Genomic DNA, 10,538 nt, shown 5'->3' with positions numbered 1-10,538 from the left:
ATTTACTAATGTTATAAATTTTACAGGTCCATCAAATCTGTGTTTTACTGTAATATACAATTAAATAATTTGAGCTTAAATAATTTGTTTGAGCTTTAAGCATACCTGTTATAAGATACAGTAAGTACCCAGCTAGTCACCTGTGGTTTATACTTAAAACAATAAAAGAAAATTATAAATAAATGTCAGAAAAGTGTAAAAATCCGTCATCTCTGTGCTTGTTCTGAGTGATTTAGAAGGCATTTAAAGCATTTGTAAACCCGAAAGCAAAAATATATTGTAGCTTGCCAGACCCTAATGTGATGTGTGTACGTTTGTTTTTCAGGTTAAGAACATTTTCAGAAAATACAGAAAATATCTGTTAATCTTGCAAGAAATAAACTGTTCTTGTCACTTCCTTAGAGAGTAACAGATAGTCAAACGGTCTTCTACAGGGCTACTATTGCCCTAATGTAATTGAGAAGAACAAAGGCACACATGTGTGAAGTCTAGCCTGGGTGGCAACATAGCTCCTTCAAAAAACAGTAAATGTAGCCACATAGCACTGAGAATGTCTTATTTATAAAATGATCCAGTAAAAAAATAATAAAGAGATTATTTTTGTGAATTGTGTGAACAACAAGCAAACTAATGGAGACAACTCATATAAGGACTGGCATGCTACAGCATATCCAGGTTTTGGTTATGGGTTTACCTACACTTTAGCAAATAGACATGGGCACTGAAAACATGTCTTTAATAAACAATCCCAGCATGATACTATTTTTTTTATTTTGTGCCCACTTTTGGTGGCTACTACTCCTTCAGAGATTTACAGTTTTTACCTTGTTGTCTATAGTTTGTGAGCTAAATTATATAGCCATTAAGCAAGTTGTAAAAACAGGTTTATTTCTTAAAAATAAATACAAAAATATAAATATAAAACATTGGCAAGATACTATTTGATGAAATGAAGTTCTACTAACATATATCTTCACCAGCTTCATCACACTAACATCACGTGTACATTTTCTGTACATTTTTATATACATAATGTATCAGAAATGTATCAGAAATCATTTCCTGGTTCCTTCTGGAAAAAACAAAAAAAAAAAAAACAAAAAACAAGAAAATGCTGCAAATGGGAAGGCAGCCAAATTACCCGATAAAAGCAATGTTTACATGAGTTCATACAAGGAAGTATTCTTCTTTTCAAGTCTTCAAAGTGATCATTGGATTGACAGACAACATAGCAACCACAGAACTTGATCCGTGGCTTATAATTAACATTAGTCATTCTCTAAGGTGATATTCTACATTGAATAAAAACTGATGAAATAAATGAATGTGGTATAAAGTTTTTTTTGTTTTTTTTTTTCATTTTTAATGTATTATTGTTATTATTTAACACTGTGCCAAGTGTCAGAAAAAACAAAAGTATTTTAAAATTGTTAATATTATTTCCAAGTGCCCGCATACTTATTCCATTTAGCTTCAAATAAAAAAAAAAAAGATTGATCAAACAGTGAAATTTAAGAATCTTTATCACTCTCCCCACTGCCGTACATTTCAGCTAGTTTGTTGAAACGTGGACCCCATTCCTTGAGGTATTCATAGTTTTGGTCCCCTTCTGTTGTACTAGACTCTAAAGAACTTAAGGATTCAGCTATAGAATCATTTCCTTCATATGCATATGTTGCCAGTGAATCATATGGTGGTGCAATAGGATCATTATCATGCTCTTTTAGCCTTTGGTTAATGAAATCACGAACATCTGTATTATCTGGCACGGAAGCAGTTCTCCTTGGTAACAACAGGCTTTCAGGAACAATATCTCTACGGTGTTTCTTATCCTCAATCGCACCAGGATTTCTTAGTGTGCCAATATCAAAGGCTTGTGTATCTTCTTCTCCACCTCCTTCATCATTGTAGCTTACAATGTTGTCTCTAATGTCCTCTTTAGACAAGACTAATGGCTCTTTCTTTCTTTGTCTTTTCAGGGCAGCAAACAGCACCACAATAACTAAAAGGGAGAAAAAACACAGAAATGTCAATAGAGAAAAAATCTAATTTATAATTTAGAAATTAACAGTAATAGATTAAAAAAACAGTGTTACATCTATTTGAAAATGTTTTTTTTAATATCAATAATAACAATGGTTGTAGCAGTTTTAATCTACAGTCTCCTTTCTTACTTAAAGTGTATCTAAACTCTGAATTTTCACTTTACATAAAAGGGTAGACAACCCTTTTATGTAAAGTAAAAATTCTGTTTGTTTTTTTTTAAGTGCCACACCCTTGTTTTTCTTAAAAAAAAAAAAAAAAAAAAAAAAAGGATGTAGCACCGCCCCCCTTATTGTCAATCACCTAGGCAATTGAGAATGAATGGGAGCACAGAGTCCCCCGGAATACCTACGTCATCCCAGGGGGCTCTTGGGAGCTTATCAGGCAAGTTTTTTTCACAGTCTACTTCACCTGATCTCACGCCTGCGTCAGGTGACGTAGGAAGAAGAACCCAGAAGCAGAGGAAAAGATTGGAGCACCTAGCGCTCCAGCCTGAAGATAGATACCGGGACGACGCAGGACCTGATGGAAGAAACCTTAGGACCGATCGACTGCTTTGCAGGATTGAAGGTAAATGTATTTTTTTTGTTTTGGGCAGTTTTGAGTTTACTTCCTCTTTAAGCAAGAATTTAACTCTCTCCACCAGCTTCATACATCTACCTAACCTTCTCTCCCTGCTAATGCAGTCAACGACTAAGAGTAAGGAAAATATATCCGTGTGCAAGTTCCAAGCCATCACACAGCCCTTAAACAGGACTGTGGACTATTTCTCCTCTACCATGTGATATATGACAGGTTAATTTCCCTGCACCAATGATTTTACATGGCAGAATAAAGAATAAGTCACATCCTATTCCATCATGTATGCATATCAATTAAATTAGACTTCTAGGGTGACAGTCAAAAAGCTAGGGAGTACAAAGTAACAAACTGAGCGCATCTTATTTGATGCAAGTATAATAATTTTGGCATCTTGATAGGTATATTAGGTATCTCCACAAAGAGTCAAATGGTTTTAATTTATTACCAATCCACTTACCTACTTCTTTTTTTTAATTCTATTTCCTTTTTTTATTTGGTATGCATCATGACACCATTGAAAAGAAAGCAATTCAGGGCATACTATAGATGTGGATGGATACACATCAATGCTGCTTGATTTTTTTCGGAATAGTGACCACTAGCCTCTATATCTGACTAAATTTGTCAATGTGACATTCAACAGCATCACCTGCAAGCTGGGACCTGTCTGAGATCAGTTTCTTTTCTTTTGAGCTTTGGCAAACTTCTACTCAAATAGCCTTGCCAGATAACATGAACCAGATGGAAACTCTGTATAGTTTTATGTTCTGATATTGTAGCCTGTAGTCTCTAGTGTACAACAGACCCAAAATGTGGCACAAGTTTTAGACATTTATAACCTATAAATGTGGACAATGAAATACATAAAAACTAATACAAAAAACCCAGTGACCATACAAAACATACTGTACTTCTCGGCCAAGCAATTCATACAGAACACAAAAGCTTTGTAGTACCAAGCAGACAATATCAGTCTCAACTCACTGACTTGGTTTATATTTATTTATGTAAACCTATGTTACTTTTGTTGACAGTAAGAAAAATATTCAACATCTATGTATTTTTTCCACTTTTCGTGCTACAAAAATGAGGATATCCCTGGTGCTCCACATCTTCCACAACGTCTATGTGTAATAGCTATGAATACTACAAGAACTTTACTACAGCAAAAACCACCCATGTTCACTGCCATCATTGTCCTTAACTCTATCTTCTAAGCTCAGACATCTTTATTTTAGCAAGCCTGACTACATAGTCATATACACTGCATATATAGTTATATTTAAATGTTAATACTAAATATTTCTATAAAAATGTTCGGATCAACGTGACGATTTAAGAAACCAAAAAAGTAACATAGCTGCCATCATCACCTTCCCTCTGTTCTGGTTTGTACACTGCTATATATTTTTTTTGCACATTCTTGTAAATAATACCTTCATTTTTTTCTTTGTAAAAGAAAAGAAAGCAGTTCAGCATGTTACCATACTCTGATGGGTTAATTAACATAACAATTCTTTCCTGCTATTGATTAGCAAGCTTGCTTGCTGTTCCTTTGGCTATGGATTACTATATTTAGTGTAGTTTTGGGTAGAAGCTGGCACACTCACACAATTATTTTTTTGAATAGCTTAATTGGAGAAAAATAAGCAATTTTTATATTTTATCCTGCTCCTTAGAGCATACTCCTTTGAGTGCACCAGTAACTACAACTCTGCATCCCATATCTCTTTTTTCTTTAGCTCCAGTTTTCTAGATTATAAAATCAACATTTTAAAATGTAATATGTATATTGTTTAAGATGGTGTGGTTCTATATTTTTGCTGGGGAGATTTCATTTTTCACTTTTGACCATTATCATTAGGAAAGAAAAAATAAAAAAAATAAAAAATTAATATTCTTTAAAAAAAAAAATTAGTAATCCTTTTTTCATTCAGTGCCAGAAAAGGAGAGCTACTTTAAAATTATTTATAATGTTGACATGAAAATATTTTTGATGAAGGATCATATGAGACAAAGGTTTGCTTGCATACAATATACTTATCTGTCATGAACATGTCCAGAAAATTACTTGCTAAGACAAATACCACATAAGCATAAAAAAGACCTTTGATAAAACTGTCATTTTTACATTAGCTCTGACTCACTTTATTCCTATTACTGGCTTTGGAATAATAAATGCCATATTTTCTTAAATTATGTTGAATAATTGAATACACAAATGCAAAAGGATAAATCTGTAGACTTCCAATTTCATTCTTTACCCTTCTGCTCCTTTAGATAAGCAAATGCATAATTGTAAAAACTAATGGATATTGCTGATTCTTTTTAAAATTAAATATCCACTTTTTCTTAAGCAGTATGTTGGCCTGAAAAGATATTGAATGTATGATAATCATCCATGTTACAAAATGTTTCTTTGATCATTTACTGTACCTCTTTTTAAAGCAATTTTAAAGCAGTAAACATTATAAAGAAAGTAGATTTTGAGATCACACGGTTAGATATGCAATGCACTCTCTATTCAACATTAAAGGTAAGTTATAACACACCAGACTAATTTCAACTGAGTTTAAAATTAAAAAAAACAAATGTAATTAATTTAGTCTGAGACTATTCACCAATCAGTAACAGATAATAAACACCATGTTCAGGATTAATGTACAGCACAGTTTACAGAGTTTACATCACTTGGAACTACTAAGGGGAAGAAACTTAGATTTTAGAATGCAGAGTCCAAGAGTAACAAAGAGCATAACATACAGACTCAAATTTCGGGAGTATGTGGCATAGTATAGTGCATTGGGTACCAATTTACCATGGACACAAAGCACTACACTTGACGTGTTGTGTTGTATAATACATTACTAAAATGCAAAAGTGCAATTGTGGCTTAGCAAGGCTTTTTTGAAATCCATAGCTGCAAAATCTTTTGGCTGAAAGTTTTGTGTGCATTGTATGGAAAAGCTATTATGTGTTTCAATGGTAGAGGGCCTTTAATGAAAAACTATTTTTATTAATTTCTCAGCTGCCTGGTCAGTAAATTTTGTAATGGCAAATCTTGGAGGAGCATGGAGAGGTGAGCCTTTTCATACCAAAGTGATATGGTAAGGTATGTGTTATTATGCATTGGTTTATTGTGGTTGCTATTCATTTTGGATGACATTCCAACCTACCTTCTGTGTTGCAGTGAACCACAATGCAAAGTAATGCACCACTGTGTGGAGCAATGAAGTACACGAACTGCAGTAGGTAGGATTTTAGGTCTACTGTTATATGGAAAGTTTTCTATTCAAATTGACACTAAAATAAAGTAAAGCTACCACTAACCTTAAATAATATGTCTACCTGACACTGACAATGTACCATATTCTACCTTATGATGCTAGGGATTGTAGTATTCTGCATCTAGCTGCAGACATATCGCTCCTTAGGCTGCTACTAACATGGAACTGCCTTTCTTTAACCTGGTACTATCCCCTTTGTAAACTGGTATTTGCCGCGTCCCTAACCTGGTACTCCACTCACTGTAACCCAGTATTGAATTCCCCCTAACCTACCACTGTCCCCTCCATAATTTAATAATTGGCCCATTATTAAGCTGAGTTTGCCCTCCCCCATATATTACTACTGCCCTATTCCAAAAATGCAGCCAGATGCAATAAACAAAGTCAGTACCCTGAATACATAGTGACATATAGACAGAATTCAGTAGGCAAGTAGCCCTGCTTCAGGGTTGCAGGTAGGAGAGACAGCTCTATCTATTCTTTAATAATCATTGTATGAAGCTAATAGTTTGGGATTCAGAAGTAATAATCAGGTGATTATTCATATGTCAGGTGGCTTTTCATAAAAACATGCCTGTTAAAATTATATGAAATTTGTCTAGTCAAAATTTGGCCTGATCTCACTGATCAGAAATACCTCTTTGTTTCAATATATCTTTAGGCACTAATTTGAAACATGCACACAGAAAATTAAGTCAGAATAAAGTTAAAACTACTAACATAGTTAGGCTCTAGGTTAGGGATTCCAAAACTAATAAAAACAGTCTAATCAAAACTAATCAACATGTCCCTTACACAACTTTTTAAAATGAGTTCAACCTTTGTATTTTTCAGAGCTAGCTTTTTTCAAAAGACTAATAGGAATGTGAGGGATAGGGGCAGGGACAAGCGTGATTTGATATGAAATGTCAATATTTGCATAAAGTTTAGCTGCCTATATCTCTGGATCTACTGATTGCTCTGACATGCAATTTTCTCTGACGATAACCTCTGCTTTTGAATTATTTGTCATGCACACAGTTTGAACTGCCTGTATTTAAAGACAGGTTTAGAGTATGCAAGACTAAATAAATGTTTTTCTGTACTGTGATAGACTGTAAGTCAAACAGAAATGTCTACAACTATGTCATCCATAAAATTAAAAATGCAAATAGACACAGCGTGGCTTCATTTTGCAGAATGGTGGGCAGATGTCTCAATAGTTGGTATCAGAATTTGGCTTCTATGATGCAGTTTACTTGCCCATGTATTTTGGATGTTTGTAATATGTTCGGAATGTTTTCAAATCCTATAAAGGTGCTTAGAACAGAACAGGTGCACAAAGCATGGTTGGATGTTTAGTTAATGTCTGCCTGCATTTAGGCATCAAAATGACACTACGATTGCATAAACAGAAATACTTAAATCATGCTATCAGAATAGGGGATGTTGGAAGAGACAACTCAGATGCTTCCCTATTTTAGTCAACAACAGCAATCATGCAACATTTTGCAACATAACCGATTTTTATTTAAGCCAGACTGCTAGTGTTATCTAGGTAGCCAAAGTCATGTGATGCGGCACACTGCATCCAATTTAGAAAAGCCTGATGTCTTGGCTATGGGCAAATTAGTTTCAGTCATCTGGCTGCCCCACATACCCTGTTGGATTATTGGTACCATAACTCAATGCACTCAAAACATATAATAAACCACTTTTCACTGTTCTTATTCTATTTAAATGAGGACAAGTTTATTTGCCTTAGTATTGGAAATGTGTTGCTTTTAATGTTGATCTTCCTAATATACTAAAATGTGTCTGTGTTGAATAGATGTACAGCTGATAAATACATCATTTAGTATGTAAATAAAATACATCTCAATGTAGCACAATGATACTTACGAAGAAGTATAATGATACACAGCAGAATTGCGATTAAAGCGCCTGTACTTAGACCAGCAGGTAAGAGTAAAGCTTCAGCGCTGCAGGATTGCATGTTTCCCTTGCTGTCACATGTGCATACTCTGATAGTTAATGTCCCAGTGCTACTTTGGATTGGGTAGTCATTGTCAGATATCACCACTGGTAGAAGATATGTGTTTATTTCATGCCTATTAAATCCATTCCTCCTTGTTAGGATCCGAGCCGTGTTATCTGCATAATTTAAAGACATAATTTATAATCAAAAACTATACAGAAATGAATATTGTTCATGCTTTTGTTAGTTTAAATAAGATGGGAAAGAGTTGGTGTATCAGGAAAGAAAGGAGAGGAAAGGTTTACAAAGTAGATACAAGTCATTTTTTTAAAGAGGTAAGAAAGTCTTAAATGTAAAAAAAAACAAAACAAAATTAAGGATATTATCATAACTAGGCCAAAAAAAACTTCCACAAAAGGAATTTGGGGGTTTTATAATATTACTCAAGGATTAACATTTACATGGAACACAACAATGAACTAAGACCACACAGCCAGTAACTTGACAAATCAGGGGCAGATATGTATAAGATTGACAGCAGGAGCTAATAAAAAAGTTGAATGAATTCATGAATTCATTTTACCACATATTCCACCATGGCTGTTTGACTCAAGATAATATTGTCTATCATAGTATTCAATCAAAGTCCACTCACAGATTGATAAAAATACAACAAATGCCCTATTAGACATTTTATATGCTGTGCAAAATTAAAATATATTTATTTTTTAAAATGTATTTATGATGAAATTGACAAAGTCACTATACCTTCATTATCTTGGACTGTGAAGTTTGGGTTAACAGATGCTAAACTGAAAAAGAACTTTTGACCACCAGGAGGCTCATCTTTGTCCACCGCACTAATTGTCTGTATTAACTGTAAGAGAAAAAAGTCACAAACATGAAGCCTATAGAAGCAAAAAAAAAAACATATTTTATTAGTATATAGTAGAATATATACACACAGTATATATGGTGTTGATATATAATAAAGCTAAAGAATAATATGTTTATATTTTAAATTCAAACAGATCATGGCTCATGGGAGCAGTCGGCAGGTTGCGGTGCTGGGGAGGGAAGGATATATGCTGTTAGATGTCCTTCAGCCAGGAAATGAGGCAATTTTTTTTTTTTAATAACGGCAACTTTTTAAATCATGCTGTACCTTTAAACTTTAAAACATTTTTAAACCAAATCCTTAAACCAGAATGCAAAGTAATAGATCAGTTTAATAGTGGCCTCAGCAGAAGTTTATACTTACTTACCTTTTGCTCCCTATTGCTCATTTTGAACAATGGAAACAAAAGACTAAAGGTGCGTACACACTTCCAATTTTTATCGTTCAAAACGAACGACGAACGATCGATTGGGCAAAAAATCGTTCGTAAAAAAGTAACCAACGACGCCGACGAACGAGGAAAGTCGTTGGAAATGAACGACCGGACCGGCGGATCGGATTGGACGACGATCGTTGAACATCGTTCGTGTGTACGGTCGTTCGTTGATCGTCCATGTTCAGAGCATGCGTAATGAACGAACGTTCGTTCACTTTCCTGTCGTGCACATAGTTCCTCTATCGCTCAAACGATCGTATCTATTGTGTGTACAATATCTACGAACGATCGTGTCGTTATCTCTATGTGCAGGATCGGTGCTATACGATCGTTCGTAGATATCGTGCAGGATCGTTCGTCGTTCGTTTTCCAACGATAATAATTGGAAGTGTGTACGTAGCTTTAGATAGTACTTCCTGATATAGGGAGTACCAGGAACGGTTACCTATTTTCTGGTATACAAAGTACATGTGTATGGGAATTGGTGCCTAAAGTACTAGAGCCACCGAGGCACCCAGTGCTGTTACATGGGATTCAGGAGAATGTAAAAGATGCTGAAAATGTTCAATTAATAATGGAAAATACTTACACAAGGAAAAAGAAGCCTGAAATGATTGTTGGTGTTGGCTGCCTACTGTTGCATTCTTTTCTCCAGACCTTACTGAGCTTTAATCTATCTCTGTTTTCCAAACTTAAACTGAAAGCCCTGTGCATTACATTTGCTACCTTCATTTGTTTTCACATTATGCCCAGTTATTACCCCCCACATGCCTAAATATAGGCATTGTATTTATTGCTAAATAAAATACCTTAACCAGTGTTTATACAATTTTAAAGGTAAATATTGTGGGTTCAAGATTTGCAGTAAATTTATGTGCAGATTTGCTTTGAGGCTTTTTTTTAACCATAATGCACGGCTTAGCCTTTGAATTACAGCCATCAAAGGATGAACCAATCCCCTTTCTATAGGGTCTCTGAGCAGCCATAATGTCAGTGTGTTGGAAGCTGCTGAAGGAAAAGGATGAGGACAATCGACAGAAGGCATAAGAAGAGGTTGGTGTCAAAAGGGTACTTGATTATTAGCACTTTGTTCAATTAACTCTTTGGCTGCTTTTGTTCTTATTTATTGTTTTTTTTTTGTGCCTATTTTGCAAGGCTTAAAAATACAGGGCTTCTGTTTTAGAGGTTTTACTTTTTTTTAGAGTTGTATTATTTTATGTTGATAAGGTCCCTCACTGGACCCTCCCTACCCTCTAACTACCGTCCTATCTCCCTTCTCCCATATGTCTCCAAACTTCTTGAACGCCTTGTCTACAAAAGACTCACCCATTACCT

The 10,538-nt window shown here is 34.7% G+C and overlaps 1 protein-coding gene across 1 annotated transcript in view; it reads right to left on the bottom strand.

Moving 5' to 3' along the window:
• Positions 1-866: 866 nt before the first annotated feature.
• LOC140331107 (cadherin-10-like) overlaps positions 867-10,538 on the bottom strand; it is a 245,955-nt gene continuing 236,283 nt past the window's right edge. The window contains exons 10-12 of the mRNA XM_072411846.1: positions 8,638-8,746; positions 7,794-8,045; positions 867-2,002 (exon numbers count right to left, since the gene is read on the bottom strand). Of these exons, the coding sequence (XP_072267947.1) occupies positions 1,512-2,002; positions 7,794-8,045; positions 8,638-8,746 (852 nt within the window). The 3' untranslated portion in view covers positions 867-1,511. The remainder of the gene's footprint in view (positions 2,003-7,793; positions 8,046-8,637; positions 8,747-10,538) is intronic.

Source organism: Pyxicephalus adspersus, chromosome 5 (genome assembly GCF_032062135.1).
Source record: "Pyxicephalus adspersus chromosome 5, UCB_Pads_2.0, whole genome shotgun sequence".
In the NCBI taxonomy this organism is placed as follows: Eukaryota; Metazoa; Chordata; class Amphibia; order Anura; family Pyxicephalidae; genus Pyxicephalus; species Pyxicephalus adspersus.
Note: the sequence above shows the minus strand (reverse complement) of the source record. Positions and strands in the feature narration are given on the sequence as shown.